Source organism: Rhizopus delemar, genomic scaffold (genome assembly GCF_000149305.1).
Source record: "Rhizopus delemar RA 99-880 supercont3.5 genomic scaffold, whole genome shotgun sequence".
Classification (NCBI taxonomy): domain Eukaryota; kingdom Fungi; phylum Mucoromycota; class Mucoromycetes; order Mucorales; family Rhizopodaceae; genus Rhizopus; species Rhizopus delemar.
Genome location: NW_027137831.1, coordinates 3,186,824 through 3,204,226, shown reverse-complemented (window position 1 = coordinate 3,204,226; position 17,403 = coordinate 3,186,824). Strand labels below are relative to the sequence as shown.

The 17,403-nt window shown below is 35.9% G+C and overlaps 11 protein-coding genes across 11 annotated transcripts; 10 read left to right on the top strand and 1 right to left on the bottom strand.

Moving 5' to 3' along the window:
* Positions 1-1,063: 1,063 nt before the first annotated feature.
* On the top strand, positions 1,064-2,888 carry RO3G_07952 (uncharacterized protein; the record flags this gene model as incomplete). Its single annotated transcript, XM_067662542.1, has 3 exons — positions 1,064-1,552; positions 1,629-1,814; positions 1,866-2,888. 3 exons carry the CDS (start codon positions 1,064-1,066, stop codon positions 2,886-2,888), a joined length of 1,698 nt encoding a protein of 565 aa, XP_067518643.1.
* A 1,156-nt stretch (positions 2,889-4,044) lies between these two features.
* On the top strand, positions 4,045-6,524 carry RO3G_07951 (uncharacterized protein; the record flags this gene model as incomplete). Its single annotated transcript, XM_067662541.1, has 3 exons — positions 4,045-5,531; positions 5,694-6,390; positions 6,513-6,524. 3 exons carry the CDS (start codon positions 4,045-4,047, stop codon positions 6,522-6,524), a joined length of 2,196 nt encoding a protein of 731 aa, XP_067518642.1.
* Positions 6,525-6,894: 370 nt separating this feature from the next.
* Positions 6,895-7,056, top strand: RO3G_07950 (uncharacterized protein; the record flags this gene model as incomplete). The annotated part of the gene is made up of 1 exon (XM_067662540.1): positions 6,895-7,056. The coding sequence occupies one exon, from the start codon at positions 6,895-6,897 to the stop codon at positions 7,054-7,056; it is 162 nt and encodes a 53-aa protein (XP_067518641.1).
* A 568-nt stretch (positions 7,057-7,624) lies between these two features.
* RO3G_07949 (uncharacterized protein) lies at positions 7,625-8,142 on the top strand (the record flags this gene model as incomplete). The annotated part of the gene is made up of 2 exons (XM_067662539.1): positions 7,625-7,835; positions 7,895-8,142. The coding sequence occupies 2 exons, from the start codon at positions 7,625-7,627 to the stop codon at positions 8,140-8,142; spliced, it is 459 nt and encodes a 152-aa protein (XP_067518640.1).
* An 87-nt stretch (positions 8,143-8,229) lies between these two features.
* RO3G_07948 (uncharacterized protein) lies at positions 8,230-8,912 on the top strand (the record flags this gene model as incomplete). The annotated part of the gene is made up of 3 exons (XM_067662538.1): positions 8,230-8,479; positions 8,526-8,825; positions 8,857-8,912. 3 exons carry the CDS (start codon positions 8,230-8,232, stop codon positions 8,910-8,912), a joined length of 606 nt encoding a protein of 201 aa, XP_067518639.1.
* Positions 8,913-9,215: 303 nt separating this feature from the next.
* On the top strand, positions 9,216-9,851 carry RO3G_07947 (uncharacterized protein; the record flags this gene model as incomplete). Its single annotated transcript, XM_067662537.1, has 3 exons — positions 9,216-9,221; positions 9,272-9,653; positions 9,784-9,851. 3 exons carry the CDS (start codon positions 9,216-9,218, stop codon positions 9,849-9,851), a joined length of 456 nt encoding a protein of 151 aa, XP_067518638.1.
* Positions 9,852-10,182: 331 nt separating this feature from the next.
* RO3G_07946 (CDP-diacylglycerol-serine O-phosphatidyltransferase) lies at positions 10,183-10,946 on the top strand (the record flags this gene model as incomplete). The annotated part of the gene is made up of 5 exons (XM_067662536.1): positions 10,183-10,247; positions 10,297-10,522; positions 10,571-10,610; positions 10,740-10,783; positions 10,905-10,946. 5 exons carry the CDS (start codon positions 10,183-10,185, stop codon positions 10,944-10,946), a joined length of 417 nt encoding a protein of 138 aa, XP_067518637.1.
* A 318-nt stretch (positions 10,947-11,264) lies between these two features.
* RO3G_07945 (uncharacterized protein) lies at positions 11,265-13,177 on the bottom strand (the record flags this gene model as incomplete). Its single annotated transcript, XM_067662535.1, has 3 exons — positions 11,265-11,929; positions 11,980-12,808; positions 12,866-13,177. The coding sequence occupies 3 exons, from the start codon at positions 13,175-13,177 to the stop codon at positions 11,265-11,267; spliced, it is 1,806 nt and encodes a 601-aa protein (XP_067518636.1).
* A 336-nt stretch (positions 13,178-13,513) lies between these two features.
* On the top strand, positions 13,514-14,552 carry RO3G_07944 (uncharacterized protein; the record flags this gene model as incomplete). The annotated part of the gene is made up of 3 exons (XM_067662534.1): positions 13,514-13,727; positions 13,779-14,102; positions 14,149-14,552. 3 exons carry the CDS (start codon positions 13,514-13,516, stop codon positions 14,550-14,552), a joined length of 942 nt encoding a protein of 313 aa, XP_067518635.1.
* A 577-nt stretch (positions 14,553-15,129) lies between these two features.
* RO3G_07943 (uncharacterized protein) lies at positions 15,130-16,170 on the top strand (the record flags this gene model as incomplete). Its single annotated transcript, XM_067662533.1, has 2 exons — positions 15,130-15,355; positions 15,407-16,170. 2 exons carry the CDS (start codon positions 15,130-15,132, stop codon positions 16,168-16,170), a joined length of 990 nt encoding a protein of 329 aa, XP_067518634.1.
* A 411-nt stretch (positions 16,171-16,581) lies between these two features.
* On the top strand, positions 16,582-17,388 carry RO3G_07942 (uncharacterized protein; the record flags this gene model as incomplete). The annotated part of the gene is made up of 2 exons (XM_067662532.1): positions 16,582-16,960; positions 17,012-17,388. 2 exons carry the CDS (start codon positions 16,582-16,584, stop codon positions 17,386-17,388), a joined length of 756 nt encoding a protein of 251 aa, XP_067518633.1.
* Between the last annotated feature and the right edge of the window lie 15 nt (positions 17,389-17,403).

Below are 17,403 nucleotides of genomic sequence, written 5' to 3'. Positions count from 1 at the left end.
TAAGTATTGCTCCTTTATTAGGTTTTTTTATTGAAGGGTAAAAATGTGCCTGAAAAATAAACATGAATGAAACCCTAACTCCGTCAATGAATAGAAAAAATATTACAGTATTGGCTTATGGGTAGAAATAAAATACTTTATTTTAAAGAAAAAAGTCTAACTATCATCATCCTGTAGACAAACTGGATCAGGAAAAACATATAATCTCGGCACTGGGATAGACAATCAAGGGATGATACATCAATTTTCCTATTCGCTATTCAATGCGGTCGAGAAAGATGACAAGTTTCAAATATTTGTTTCTTATTTGCAGTTATACAATGAGGATATAGATGATGTCTTGAGTGAGAAGAATAACATTGAACCGAATATAAGGGAAAATGATCAAGGAAATGTTTACTGGGCAGGCATACAAGAAAGGGTTTATACAGCACAAGAGTTAATAGAGTAAATGCAACCAAAAATTATATATTAAAAAAATGGCCAACTAATATTCATTCGATAGAGTTCTAAAGAGAGGTTCTTTAAATAGACTAAAAAGAAAGACTGATTTGAATAACTCGCACGCTATATTTTCTGTCATTTTAAAACGACAAGAGGAGATCGTGTCCAAGTTTCATTTTGTCGATTTAGCAGGCTCAGAAAATGTAAAATCTATAAAAAATAGCAGCAAAATTTATTTTTAATCTATAAAAAAAAATAGCTCAAGAGGACTAGCATTTTAGGAGAAAAGGAAACCTTATCTGTCAATTCTGGATTATTAGCTTTAGGAAATATTATATCGACTTTAAAAACATCTCATCAAAATATACCTTATAAAGATAGCAAATTGACTAGTTTGTTACAAGACAGTTTAGGAGGAGAGAATATCCATATGCTGATGCTTGCCTGTGTGAATCCTTTAGAATCAAATCATTCAGAGACAATGAACACACTTAAATATGCAAATCGAATAGCACGTTTCAGCAGCCATAATAATAGTGCCCCAACAAAAACAGACCACAGCCAGGATGAAGAATCGAATGAGATAGACTATTTACGTACACAAATCTCTCGGCTTAAAATGCAGGTATCATTGCTGAGCGACATACAAAGTAATCGTGATTTGGAGGATCAAGTGAGGGTATTAAAAGAAGAGATGGGCTCCATTAGATCCTATGTTCACAACTTGAATGATGAATTGATTAAAACAAAGAGTGAAAAGGACACGTTGATGATCACCAGTCAATTAGATGACAATGAAGTTATCGAATCTCATCCAGTCATCCAACGATATACAGAGCAAGTAGAGCATCTTAAGCTTCAAGTGGCTGAGACACAAATGCAACTTCAAGCTGCCAATCATGCTTTAAGCCAAAGGAAAACGTTTTCTTCATCTCTTCTTGACATCCGAAAGTCTATTTCAACAAAGCCAGTAAGACGTTCTTTTGTCAAACGAAAATATTCTTCCAAAGCAAGAGCCATCTATTCACCCATACATAAAACCAAGAAAAGTCAGCTAACAAATAATGTTGATGAATTCATTGACCTTTTGCAAAAAGAATTCGAAAAGGTAGACAAAGAAGGGACTCCTTTGTTGATTCTAAATTTTACTTAGCATCAATACAACTTTTTTATTTCTTCTACAGTCTACAGATACATTGTTACTAGATGATGAAGAAAACCTAGAGTTATCCTTTGAGAACTTTTCATTCTCACCTTCCGTGAATCAACAAGACAAACCAATTACTTCTCCTCTTTCTCCTTACACATCACCATCTCCTCTTCATGAATATGCCTTGGTCGATGATGAAGAAGATAGGTTAGAAGCACTTGTAAGGCTTAAGTCAACAAAAGTTTTTTTTTTTTCTTATTTTATTATTTAGAATGTTCCTACTTGGTCTAATGAATCAAAAGAGAACCAAGTGACTAAGCGTACATCTATCTCTGTAGATTCCATGTGGGATGATACAGATAGCTCAATAACGACATCTTATTTCAATTCAAGTACAACAGATACTCCTATAGTCACTACTGCATCTACCAGCTGCAGTAAAAGTGACCGGAAGCAAAATAAGAAATTATTAAAGATGTTGCATCAAGCGCAAGCGGATGTCCTCGTCAAACAAGAACTAGTGGATCAACTCGAAAAGACCGAAGACTTGTACACTCAGATGCGATCGACTTATGAAGGCAAATTGAATGAACTCAAGCAACATCTATTAGAGTTACAAAAGCAAAGAGATACAGCATTCAAAAGAAAAAGCAAGTCGCCTAGCATCGAACAGCAACGCCGACCTGGAAGTGTGCTTCAATTAAGAGAAAATAAACAAGCAGAGGAGTTGAGATCTGAGTATGAGACCAAGTTAAAGCATTTGATTGCCGAGAATCATGAACTACGTCAAAAGAATACGCAACTCACGCAGACAAGTCGCACAGCTCGTGTTAAGAATGATTCGATCATTCGCCAGCTTCAGGCTGACATGGAGTCGTTAGCAGCACAAAAGAAACAGCTCAACAAGAGCCTGAAAGTAGAGACAGATCATGCAAGAGAGGCATCCATTGTTTATGAAAGAGAGATACAGCAGTTAAAACGAAGAGAAACCGCGGCCTTGGATGCCAAAACTAAGTTGGAGGAAGCCTACGAGGCACAGTGTCAAATGGTCAAGAAACGGTCCGAGGAAACCGCTGCGGCAAATGCGCAGATCAGACAACTCACAAACATCTTGAGAAAAGCAGCTCAGGCAGGGACCTTTTTGAATGAGGCAAACCTCGAAAAGATATTGAATGGAACCTTTGCACCTGCAAAAACAACGGTTGCTGCTAAACGTAGATCCACTGTTGGTGCAGCAGCCAATCCAGGTGTTATCAATTTACGAAAGACAACTGCAAGTCCTTCATTCATTTAATATCGTACAAAAAATATTTATACCTCGCATTCTTTTATGTCTTTTTAAACCAATAATAAAAAATCATGTTTCAAACATAGGCTCGCCATCCTTGGTTTTTCATATTTGTGTCTCTCCAATATTCTTTTTTTTTTTTTTTTTTTTTTTTTTTTTTTTTTTTTTTTTTTTTTTTTTTTTCACAATGTAGAATCATGCAAGCTTGCTAAATAGGGTAGTTCAAATCTCAGTTTTTTACTAAAAAGCAGTCGAACTGTACCTGTTTGAAACAAAGATGATTGATAATTGGGGGTATACTCTGGTTTTGAAGAAATGAATCAGAGAAATAGATAAGGAAGCGACACAAGATAGCAAACGGATAAAAAAGTGTGGTTGCTACCAGCTATTGAGCTTCAAGGTAGTTGACAGCACAATTCAATGCGTAAGTCAGAACTCTAAAACTTATTGTTAAAATGCTACAAATCACCAAAAGATTTAGCTTTTTTTTTTATTTCCTCTTTTTGCTTGAATTCTCATGAATAGAAATGAATGTAGATACCAGTAACACTTTTCTTTTTTGTGGCAGCAAAGCCTGATTAAAAGATGTTCTCTGACAACTGGTATTCTTGATAAACACTTGCGAAATTTTAGTCAGCCATATGTCTTTATGAAATTAATTAAAAAAGTGCTACTGTTTTTCAACAAAAATGTATCTAAAAGAAATCCAGACAATACGACTACACTTAAACATGTCCATTGAATTTTGTAAGCTGTTGAATAAAGAAAAAGAGGACCTGATTTATTCCAATTTTTTAAAGTGACTGCAGAAAATATTTTTTTAACAAAGTCTTCCCCCCCCCCTGGTGGGGGTCTTGCTTTTTCCTTTGGTCATTCCTTCAGTCACAATAAAATGCATAGGTTCATAAGATCATGCAGTAACAAAAGCATTCGTCAATCTAAACACTATTTGAATAAAAATGTCATAATACCACAGCGACTTTACGTTACTTCACTTTCACAATACCGACAGCAACTGTCAAACAAAGATCCAGAAGCTTGGAACAACTATCTTCAAGTACGCCAAGAACTAAGACGAGAAGACTTTGTTCTTTTAAGAAGCACACTTTGGAAAAGCAAGACGTGGGATACTGAGGGTCGAGTATTACGAATTCTACAGGACATGAAAGAACGTGGTATGAGTTGGGGCACACTTGAATATAACGAGTACTTTATTGCCAAATTATTCTTCAATGAGTATCAAGACATACTTGATGTGTATGAGGGTGAATTCCAACAGAATAATGTACACTTGACTGTCGGATCATTTAATGTGATGGTCGCGACGTTTCTGTTGACAGATCAAAAAGACAAGGCGATTCAATTGATCAAGGAAGCTCAAAGCAAATGGCATATAACACCCGACATTAGAGATTTTGAACGAACGATCAGACGAGCATTACCAACCAATAAACAGCTAGTGGAATTGGCCAAGGAATTGATTGTTGAGCATGGTATTACGGACACCGAGACGTTGAATTCAAACTTGATGCACTTATTTAGAGAGAAGCGATTGGACGAAGTCAAACAATTGTTAAAAGAGTACAAGGGGCATGAATTGGATGTGAATAGTTACAATTTGCTCATCAAGGGGTTTGCAGATGCTCGAATGAATAGAGAAGCAACTGGGTATTATAAAGAGATGGAAAATAAAAAGATGAAGCCGAATGCCTATATTTGTACGACCATGTTGGATATTTATGCTCACGCAAGGGATATTCAATCAGCTGAAGAAGTTGTTCGACAGACAGTGCTCGGAGGACATGCAGTGGATGAAGTGATTTATAATCAATTGATTAAAGTCTACTTCAAGTGTAGACAACCAAGGAAGGCATTCTTGGCTTTTGAAGAGATTCAAAAGAGTAAAAGGCTACAAGTGAATGAAGTGATATTGAATACGATGGTGAATGGATTAGTGATTAATAAGGAATTGAAAGTGGCCAACAAGATCTATCAGCAAATGATTCAAACCAAATTTAAACCAGACATTGTTACGTTCAATACGATGCTGAAAGGCTATGCAGATGTGGGAGACTTGGGATCAGCTTTAGAAGTGATCAAGGACATGTTTAGATTAAATCAAGAACCAGACATTGTGACATTTACAACATTTATTAATAGCATATTTGATACCAAAACACCTAAATCAGCAGAGGACATGATGAACTTACTTTATGAGATGGGAGTGAAACCTAATATTTACACATTCAACTCAATGATCAATGGATGGATTAGAGTCAATAAAATGAGTGAAGCAGAAAAGACATTGAATATGATGATGACAGACTATAAAGAGTTAAAGCCAACAGTTCATACATTTACCAACCTTATTCAAGGCTACATTGAACAGATGAACCTGAACAAGGCGATGAAGACATTTCAAACCTTATTACAGCACGGCATTGAACCAGACAGAGCGACATTTAATTTTATGATTGTTGGATTTTTAAATTTCGATCGACTTGAAGATGCGTACAGTTGCCTGGAAAGAATGAACAGGATGAACTTATCACCCACAAAAGATACTTGGTTGCTCTTATTGAATTATTGTGCAAAAAATAAGGATTGGTTGATTGGTAGAAAAGTAATTGATTTATTTGATAAAAGTGGGTTTGTTATAAAAACTGATTCACTAAAACGTGTTTATAATAAAGTTAAAACCCATTGTACATAAGTACCTTTTTATTTATTTATTCATTTTTTTTTTTTGTTTTTTTATTATTTTTCTTTTTTTTTTTTTTTTTTATTCCCACTCATAATGCCCAGAAATAGATTATTATGTTTACCAAACGAACTCTTATTATACACATTCACACACTTTTTGGACTTGATGGATTTATGGATTTTATTACAAACAAGTTCTGTTCTTAGATTATTTGCTTCAAATGTGATTGTTACACTTTGGAAAATTGAAATAACATCAGATAATTGTATGAAGCTTCAATGTAGAGCTGCCTTGATCGCATTGGAGACATTATCCAATCAACTGCCCGTTCAAAATACACTCCACTTTTTGAATAAAGAAAGTGATAATGATAAACTATGGATGAGAGAACAAGTACTTCACAACAATATCATCAAGGGAATCTCATCTTATAAACATCAATTTGTGTTAATTGAGGATATTGATATTAGAAATAGAATCAGAATAGCAGTCGATGTCATCTTTCATCACACTGTCTTTGTTTCTGCTAATTCAAGAAAGACAAACAACAAGATGTTATCTACTTTTATGGTGCGTTTATTATCTAATTTGGATCAATCATTTCCTAGTTATTGTCATGAAGTTACTTTTACATTAGCTGATAATATAAAAGCATTCTTGGAATACACTGGATATAAGCTCATGACAAACAGTGATAATAAAAGAAGATTACAGTTGACTTATGATAGTATATCTGCTTGCTTTGATTTCATAGGTGCTGCTGTAGTCAACAAGTTGTTAACAGAGAGCCATGTAGAATATGCAGTACAGAGAATATCAAAATTATTAATCAAGGAATCAGCATTTAAGCGTACTTTATTAAAGGGGTTGCTGGATAATTGGTTGATAATCAAAAGTGAACATATCGAATTGTTTACTTTTGTTAGGTTGGAAATTGAACAAGAAAAAAAAGGTTTTTGATCATGAAACATTTCGTTTTCTAGTTTGAATTATTGTTTCACAAAAGTAAAGCATCACTGGGAACACTTTGAGAGAGACACTCTAGAAAATAAACTTTTTTTTTTTTATTGCGTACGTGTTATTATCAAGCTATTGTCTTTACAAATGTATTCACACACACACATACGCATACATGTATTTCATGCTTCAAGGGATAATTCCTGACCAATCGTTTTATTGTCAAGTGTACTGATTCAGTATACTGATTGTTAAATAACGTATAGAAATCGTCATTGTGATATATGAACTGTACTCTTTGGTATTGAACATGGATTTGTCAGTATTTTTTTTTTTTTTTCGTTATTCATCATGAGCTCAGATAGTGAAGAACAAGCTTCAAGAATATTAAATACATTTATGAAAGGCAAAGAGAGTGCATACAATAATGAAGATGATGAAAATTTATTATCTACAAGTGATATTGAAGATATTGAACAAACTGTACCAGAGGTGAATGGTGATCAACAATAATGATTCAATCGATTGCTAAATACATGTGTGCGATGTAGGAGCTCGAAGCAAGATTGGAAAGAATGGCAAAGCAGAATATCAAGCTTGTATCCTCTCAAATGACTACTTATCTAAAAAGCCATGAATTTAAAGGTAATCAATAGGCAGCCTATCTTTGAAATGCTTCTTAACTGGCACCTTTATGAAGTCAAGGGTAGTACAGGCAAGGTAATAAGACAAAGATAGCTTTGGCTCTCATCTCATCCTATTATCAAAGACATACACGGTTACCATTGGGCCCAAAATATATTGTGATTGCAGAGATCATAACGTGAGAGGAACACACTGTAAACACATACTTTATATCTTGCTGAAAGAATTAAAAGTCAGTAACTTGAAATCACCCGTTTATGAAACACTCACACCTTCTGATAAAGTATGTACAATCATCATAAAATGTTTATAACTTATTATTTGAAATAGGTATTGAAAGACATTTTCTCTACTTACCATCCTAGTAAATAAATAAAACCCAAATCTTTTTTTTTTTTTCTTTTCTTTTTTTTTCTTTCTTTCTCGTATATATAAAATGCCACAAAAGGAATTGACACCACATCAAGTATCGAAAGGGTTATCTTATGTTCACAAAGAAGCACCCTTTTTGACGAGGATAAAGAATAAGACGAGAGGACAAGAAGAAGCAAAAAAGAGATTTTTAGATTATGAAGATGGACAAGACGATCAAGATTATGATGAGTTGGAAGGTGCTCAAGTGGTTGAATTGGACGCACAAGGAAAAGGTTAGTTCACGTCATCAAAAATTATCCTACAATAAAACCCTACCATTTCTTTTAAATAGAAATACATAAAGATGTTGGTGAAGAAGAGGAAAAAGAAGAAGAAGAAGAAGAAAAAGAAGAAGAGCAACCAGCAGTAGATGAAAATGGTCGACTGTTATTTCGTAAAAAGAAGAATAAACAATCAGACAGTAAACGTAAATTGAAAGAGATTATTGATGAAGAAATAAAAAAAGTAGATCCAAAAAAGAAAAAGAGTAAAAAGCAAAAGACAACCACTTCTTTACTCTCTTTTGAACAAGATGAATAAATAAAAAAATGATTATTAAATGAGTTTCAAAAATCTATTTTTATATGCTTTTCTCTTTCTTTTTCCCCTCCTTCTTCCTCTCTTTCAATGTCACTCACTTCACCACCACCTATTTATCAACCGAATCAATTATTTGGAACAAAACTCAAGTTGAATAACAATCAACTCATCATTCAAACCAACAGCACAAAACAATCCAACTCTTATACATTAAAAAAGAAGGATATTCAAGTTGGACCCAATGATTTTGAGAAAGTACGTTTGTTAGGAAAAGGAGATGCTGGGAAAGTATATCTTGTAAGACACAAATCAACCGAGAAACTGTATGCTCTTAAAGGTAAAAAATCGATAAAGTGCAAACAGCTTTGACTGATTCATTATAGTTTTATCAAAAAAGGAAATGAAGGAAAGAAACAAGGTGAAGCGTGCTTTGACAGAGCAAGCTATCTTATCCACAGCCAATCATCCCTTTATTGTGCCTCTCTATCATTCATTTCAATCCCAAAATTATCTTTATTTTTGTTTAGAGTTTTGTGTGGGTGGTGAATTCTTTAGGGCCCTGAGACACAGACCGGGTGGAATATTAAAAGAGAATGAAGCCAAGTTTTATGCGGCTGAAGTAGTGGCAGCATTAGAATACCTGCACTTGATGGGTATTGTCTTTAGAGATTTAAAACCAGAGAGTAACGATTCATGATATTCATCCTATCATAGACTCATATCCTCTTAGATATCCTACTACATCAATCTGGACACCTCATGTTGTCTGATTTTGATCTCTCTTTACAATCTTCTTTTGTCACACAACCTACCTTTGTACAACCTTCTTTTACATTTTTGGTGAGTCCTTTTTCTTTCTTTTTTGGATTGATCTTTACATAAATAGAAACAACCGATGATAAATACACGTATACACATTAAAGCGAATTCATTTGTTGGTACTGAAGGTAGATGGATTTACATTATAAATTCAGTTATTCATTTAAATAGAGTATTTGGCACCGGAAATCATTCGAGGAGAAGGACATTCATGTACGGTAGATTGGTGGACGTTGGGTATATTTATTTATGAAATGCTTGTAAGTTGGACATGGATAATCAATACCAATAATTTACATATTATTCATAGTGTGGATATACTCCATTTAAAGGAAAAACAAGAAAGGACACATTTGAACTCATTTTAAATGAACCTATCGAATTTCAACCTTATTTTCCACAAACACTGACGAATCATGCCAAGAGACTGATACGTCAACTATTAAACAAGGATCCAAACAAACGACTTGGATCTCAAGTAGGTGCAAGTGAAGTCAAATCGCACCCATTCTTTACTACAATCAACTTTGCTTTATTGCGACACATGAAACCACCCATCATTCCATCCAAAGCACAACCGATACGAGCAGTGCATTTCAACAGACTCAAGGAAAGTGTCAGTTTTGAATTAAAAGATTCAAATCCGACAATCCATCATGATCAAGCGGATCCATTTGCTTCTTTTAGTTCAGGTAAATCCTAGCTGTCTGTGTTTATAATTCCTAATTTATTTTTAGTGACAATCGAACGGTGATAAGAGTCAGTGCATTACATTCATAATAAATATTTAATTTATAAACCCCAATTCTGTTTTATATTTAGATTGCAGTAACAATGACTGCAAATCTCTTGGATTTTCCCACGCCAACTGGACTCAGTCGGTGTTTTGAAATCAATCTACTTTGTCATCGTTCTTGATAACACTCGCTTGCAAAACGATTCACGTAAGCCAAAAAGAAGCAGTTCATCAGTGAATCAAAGAATACCTTTAAAAGCCTCTTTCACATTATCTTTTCCACAAATACAAAACAGAATTTTTATGCGCTAAAAGATTGTTTAATAACAAATGCTTCTTTTCTAAATGATAAAGAAAAAGTGCTTGTACTGACAAAAGGATAGCACTGATAACAAAAAAAAAATTGTATGACGTAAAAATAAGAACTTGTCTATGACTTCACTTTTTTTTTTTTTTTTTTTTTTTTTTTGATCCCTCAAATAAGAATGGCTTCAACTGATAAAAAAACAGATTTACCAAAGACTGTCGATGGCCACTTTTCTATGGTTCGGTAAAATAGAAAGAAAGAATTCAAATAAAAGAAATACTCATTTCTTTAGCAACTTTTATTTGGCCGATGTGATTACATTGATGAATGGCATTTGTGGAGTTCAGTCCGTTTTGAGTTCCATGCGTTATTTGACAACCAACAATATTCGAGATCTATATTTGTCTATGCTCTTTATGCCATTTGGTATGTTTTTTGATTTTTTAGACGGTAGAGTGGCTCGCTGGAGAAACAATTCTTCTTTACTTGGACAAGAATTAGACAGTTTGGCTGATTTGGTAATTACACAAGCCCATGTCTATCCTTCAAAACTAACTATCCACTAGATCTCTTTTGGTGTAGCTCCTGCCGCTTTAGCCTTTGCAGGTAAATTGGCAAATCAAAAAAAAAAAAAAAAAAAAAAAAAAAAGAAAAAGAAAAAGAAAAAGAAAAAGAAAAAGAAAGGGAGAGGGAGAAGGAGAGGAGGACGTGTTTTGCTTATTTATTTTTGTATAGTGGGCATGCGTACCTATCTTGATACAATTGCATTGACTTATTTTGTTTGCTGTGGTATCGCACGTCTTGCTCGTTATAACGCAACCGTGGCGCTTGCACCCAAGGATGATACAGGCAAAGTGCATCATTTTGAAGGAACACCGATACCTACTTCCTTGGCGTTAGTGGCTTGGATTGCCTACTTTGTTAAACATGATTTGTACTTGAATAACTTGCCGGGATCCATCATTCAGATCGCTGAAGGTTGGGAAATACATCCGTTTGTGATGGCTTATGTCGTCAGTGGAACCTTGATGATTTCAAAGACACTTCGTATCCCAAAGCCTTAATGTCATTTGTGTATTTATACCTTGAAAGAGGAAAGAAAAAGAGAGAGAGAGAGAGAAAGGATGCTTTATTATTAAACTTTTTTTTTCTACATTTATCCCTCTCTTTTCTTCTTGTAGAGTTGGACGTACAATTTAAGACCTTGTTTTTTATTATTAAAATTGATAACCTGTTTTTTTTTTTTAAAAAAAAAACAATTCAAGAGACTTGAGTATTAACAACGGGTGCATACTGATCAGAGCGTTGTTGATGATGGTCTTGAGCCAAGATGAACGAATGATCATCTTCCTCACCTTCCAAACGAGGATCGTCCTCATCTGAGCGTTGCCGTTGATGTGCATCCTTGGATGATTCAGGCATCTCTTGCTTACTACTCTCTGCCGCACCTTCATGATGCTCTTGTTCTTCTTGAACAGGGTTTAAAGTCGTCTGTCCTTGAGCATCAGGGGCTCGAGCAGAAAAACCTTGAGAGGAACCTTGAGAGGGACCTTGAGAAGAACCTTCGATAGCAGGGTGAGGAGGACGTGGCAAGATGCTAGGTGGCAAAGGAGGAAGATCACGTTGTCTTGAGGTCGAACTGAATCCGGCGCCTTGATCGTATTCCAATAGAGGAACGACTCTGAATTGATTCGAGATGTGAACAAGGGCATCCAACCATTCACGAGCCTCACGAGGGTTAGAAGCACGAAAGATGTAGTGATTACCACCACCCAAACCACGCTTCTTCTCACTGTAGAGTTCCAGACAGAGCTCATCCTCATCCGAATTCTCAACTGTGGTTTGAGGGATAAAGATAGAATAAGAAGGATGAAGAGGATTTTGCTGAAAGTGTTTAGGGGTTTTATAACCATGTAAAAAGCCAGCTAAACAAACATAAGATGGAGTGTAAGAAAGGGGTGGATGTTTTTGTTACCTGGTGTGAGAATATAGACACCTTCAGTCCAAGAACGCATCATGCCCGATTTGAGTTCAAGAGGACCAATCTTGATCGCACGAACATACTTGCTGTCTTGATTAGGATACTCGACCGAGCTCTCTGTCTTGTACGCAGCATTTTCCATGACCAAGTGATATTGATGACGTCGAACGAATTCATCCCACTCCGTATTAGGCTTCACCCGTCGAAAGATCTCGTTGACATGCCCAATAAAGTCCTGATGTTCCATCTTGTGCTTGACACGATATTCTTGGTACTTTTGAAGAATATAGCGAACGTTTTCAATGATCTTGACCTCAAAGACACCCGTCTCCTTTTGAAGACTGAGAATATTGTCATGAAGTTGGTTTTCATAATCACAGAGTTCACGCACTGCATGAATGACGCACAAGTTGAGCAAGAACGGGTCGGTCGTTTGATCGGCTTGATGAGGGGAACGTTGAACGTGTTGGACGCCATGGTCCAAGTCACGAATCATTCGGTCGAGCTCCATGCGACTGCGATAGATGGAAGTACTCTTGAGTTCCTTGTCTTTTTGAATGGTTTGAACCATAGTCTTTATGTCCGCTTTGAGAGCTCTCAAGGCAGGAATCACGGCTCGTTCGAGATAAGAGGAATTTTCATGATGAAGCATGGCATGTTGCACTGTATAATCACGCATCGAGGCCCAAACGTCTTGAATACCACCTGACTCAAGGAATTGACCATTGGATTGACGAAAGGGTAACTCGATCACTTTACTCGCACCAATTAAGCCTTTGAAAGTTTTATTTTCGACCACAGTCATCTTCTTGAACAGAGCAACCTACAGACGGGGATGGTTAGTCGTCAAGTAAATTTCCGACAAGTTATTTTTATCTACCAGATTTTTCAAAGCCAACCGCCAGGTTTCTAATCGACTCGTCAAAAGAACGACTGGATCGATTCCGCTGTTCATACGATAAGCATGATTTTGACCTGTTCTACGCAAGGTCATCGTCCTACTGGGTGTAGCAGTAAACATAGGAGGTGGCTCAAGTTCCGAATCAAATTGTACTTTGGACTGACGATCTGTCCACGGTACACCTTGTTTGGCTGGTACGACTGCATTCCCTTGGTCATTTTTCCAATCGGTCGGTGGCAATGTCTTTTTTCCAGGCATCATTGGCGTATTGGAAATTGGGATGTTTGGCATCGCTTCTGCCTTGGGTAAATGAGGCAATACAGCATTACGACTCTTATTTCTCTTTAGTTGCATGATAATTGTAGGATAAAGAAAAAAAAAAAGAAAAAGCTATTTTGCCTGATTGTGTAATAAATCAGTTTATGCAGACATTTTTTTTTTTTTTTTTTTTTTTTTTTTGCATTTGAAACAATCATGTTCACTAAAACCCCTTCGAACTGACAACCTTTTTGTTAAAAATAAAATTATTATTTTAACCAAAAAGAAGGGAAAAAAAGTATATAAATACGCATTACTTTTCTCTTTCTTTTTTTGTGTGTGTTCTCTCTAGAAATTAGATTTAAAAAAATGACTCTTGGCTTTGATGAAGATCTTCCTAATGACGTCTATCACTACAATGAAATGCGTAAAAACATGAATTGGCAAAAATCTGGAGTTGCCTCCCTTCTGAAACCTGCTCCAGTCACGCAACATTTACCTTCATTTGATGCTGACGGTAAACCTTGCTTTAAGGCCTATCGTGGCTCTGGTAAATTAGAAGGAAAATATGCTTTGATTACTGGTAAGAGGATGATAAGAAGGGCCTTGTTTATTTATTAATTACTTAATATAGGTGCTGATAGTGGCATTGGTCGATCCATTGCGACCTTGTATGCTTTAGAAGGTGTAGCAGGTATCACGATTGTTTACCGCGATGAAAGAGAAGATGAAGATGCTACTTACACCAAGAATACGATTGAAGCACAAACCAAGTGCAAGATTCATTTGATTGCTCGTGACATTGGTTATGAAAAGAATTGTCAAGAGATCCTTGATGCTCACTTGAATACCTTTGGTCGATTGGACATTCTTGTGAACAATGCCGCTGAACAACACAAGGTCCTGCGTGTTGAAGATCTTGTTTGTGACACGGTTGAGAGAACCTTCCGAACGAATGGTAAGTGATCGTTTCAGGTTTGAACAAAGTCACTTATAATTCACAGTCTTTGGTCCTATCTTCATGACCAAGTTGGCTTGTAGTCATCTCAAGGCAGGTGGAGTGATCATCAACACGGCTTCTATTGCTGCTTATCGTGGTATGGATGTCTTGGTTGATTATTCTGCTACCAAAGGTGCCATCGTCTCATTCACTCGTGCTCTCTCTCAACAATTAGCACCTCGTCGTATTCGTGTGAATGCTGTTGCCCCTGGACCTGTTTGGACCCCATTAATTCCCAACACGTTCAGTCAAGAAGAAATTCAAAACTTTGGTTCTTTTCCTCCTTTCAAGAGACCTGCTCAACCTTGTGAAATAGCTGCTTCTTTTGTCTTTTTAGCCTCTGATGATTCATCCTTTATCACAGGACAAGTCGTTCATCCTAATGGTGGTACTGTTATCAACACATAAATAAATATTGTTTACATCTTTAACAAAAAAAAAAATGAGTTTAATTTTTTTTTTCCCTCCTTAATTTTGAAGTTTTTTTTTTTTTTTTTTTTTTCCTCCCTGAAAATTAAGATGAGTTTACTTTCAAGGTTGTTATTGTAACCCTCGTGTGTGATGGATTATCAAACAAAAAAGTGAGGGAGTATATTCTGGGGGGGGGGCTGAATGAGGAGAGAAAAAGAAAACTCCCCCTTTTTTTTTCTTTCTTTTTCTTTTTTTCTTTTACTTTTTTTTTATTAAAGTATGACTACAATAGAAGATAGTTTATTTAATGTATTTCCTCGTCACTCAACTAATAACAACAGCTTAAGATCATTAACAAAGTCCGAGTTACTTTGTTTACCAAGTCAAAAAACATACAACACACCTTATTATTATAAATCAAGAGCTTCTTCAGACATACTCCAATCTCAACCTACGCGTTTAAAGACTTCTTGTCCTGAAGGTTTGTTTTTTATATTCAATTTAAACTTAAATCTTATTATTCTTAGCTGAGGCTATCGATCAATGCTTTGAAAACATTCAAAAATATGAACAAATGCTTGAACAAGTATCAGTCGCTAGTTTAGATCAAGATTTTAAAGATGAACTACAACACATCAATCGATGGTTTCAGTGTCGATCGGATGCTGAAAGAACGGCTGCACTTTACACTGTTGTTCAAAATGCTTCTCAAATACAAATACGCTTTCTTATCACTGTCTTGCAACAATTAGCTAATCAGGATTCTTATTCACTTTCTTCTTCTGCTGGTCAGAGAAACGGTATAGAAAAAGAAGGAGAGAAAAGAAAGAGAGCTGATGTGTGAAAATTAGATTTATTTAGGAGCCATTCAGTCATTGAAGAGGAATCAAGAAAGAACCAATTCTATCGACAACGTAATGCCTATTCCACTCTAAGCGAACCAGATAAATTCATCTCTCGACCTTTGGGTTTATCTCATCCTGGTCCGTTGTATGAAAAAGCATTGGCTGCTCGAGCTCAACTTCAAGCAATCAATTTATCCTCTTCATCTTCTGTCACTAATTCTACTATTTCTTCATCTTCTAATTCATCTCTTCACAGTAAACCCGATTTATTATTCTCTCGTACCAGCAGGCTTCACAGTGTTTCATCCGATCTTGGTTCTAAATCCCTCCTTCATTCCACTCCACCAGAGCTCGGCTCTCGATCACTCTTTACTAATCATGACTGGCCCTTTCCAGATAAAACCTTGGATGAAAAACAAAACAGTTGGGCATTTGGATCACTTTCGAAAAAGACGGCTACCCTAAAGAAAGACACCACTTGGACCATCCATGAAGAGGAACAACACAATCCAATCTTGTCCTTGGATAACGCACTTGAACAGGCCCATGCGAGACTCTTGAAAAATGATAAACCTATTCTTGCTTCACCCAAATTTTCGTCTGCAGATCATGAGGAGGACAGCAACAGTGATACCCAACAACTCACTGGTTTAGCAAGAAGGCGTAAACGATCCTCACAAGCGCGTGCCTTGAAAGATAAAATCGCAGCAGAAACAGTCGATTTTGAGTTAATGAAAGGTAAAACTCATAAAAGAAGGCTTTGTTTCTGACCTGATTTGTAGATGTTCAGGCTTGGTTAAGAAGTTTGAGGCTACACAAATATGGACATGCATTCATTGGCTTAGATTGGAAACAAGTCATTCGTATGTCAGATCAAGACATGATAGATGCTGGTGTTCATACAATTGGTGCAAGAAGAAAGTTATTAAAAGTATTTGAAAATGTTCAACGACATTGTATCGAAAATGTAAGTACAAAAAAAAAATAGAGAATTGTTCTAGGCTGAAAAAGTACTAAAAAAAATTGTTTTTGTTTCTATTTATAGTCAATTGAATTTTAATTTTGGAAACACACTACTATTTTTTTTTTGTCTTATAAAAAGAAACACTTTTTTTTTTTTTCTATTATTTTATTCCTTAATAATAATAATGTTGGTCAAAACAATTGCTATATTTTTAACCATGACCACAGCCGTCCTTGGTTGTGAAATGGACTGTAGAAGAGGTGTATCTCAAAACTTTGCTGACTATTATACACCTGTTGTTCAAATGAGCGTTGACAGCTTAGAATCTCAATTGACCAGTTCCATTCAAAAAGTTAGAATTCCCACTAAAATCACAGATCAAGTGCCATCAACAGAACTCACTCAAGACATGCAAAACGCTATTCATTCAAGTCTTCAAAATTTTGTCAAAGTGGCCACATCTAAGCCCAGGTTGGCTGAGGGATTTTATCAAGTGATTTTTAATGAAGAACTTCCTTATAAGGGAGATTGTAATAACCCAAAGAGATTGACTAGAAAGATGCCACCTCCTGGTGAAAGTTGGACAATTGAAGAATGTAAGTTTGAATGAAGAGTGAGCAAGTGAAGCATCTAATTTTTTTTTTCAGGTGAAAAAATGGACTATCGTTGTGGCAACCCACCTTCTATTTGCCACTTTTTAGACGAAGTAAAACAACGTTGTATTGGACGTATGCGTAAACAACTCGGAGAATATGCTTCATTTGATAGTGGTATCCTTGTCAGAAGCTTGGTGAAAGATACCCGTAAATCTATCTATAGCACCTTGGCCAATCACGGTGTGGGGCAATTGAGTGAGGATAAATCAGTTGAAACATACGTTGCTAGACTTGTCACTTCCATTGTGGGTACTTTGGATAAATGGGTTGCAAAGGATGTTGCCAATTTGTGTGAAACTCCAGGTCAAGAAGATGCATGTAACAAGTGGGATAATGAAATCAAAAAGGAGATCTTAAAATGGCCTTAAACTAATGTATAATAA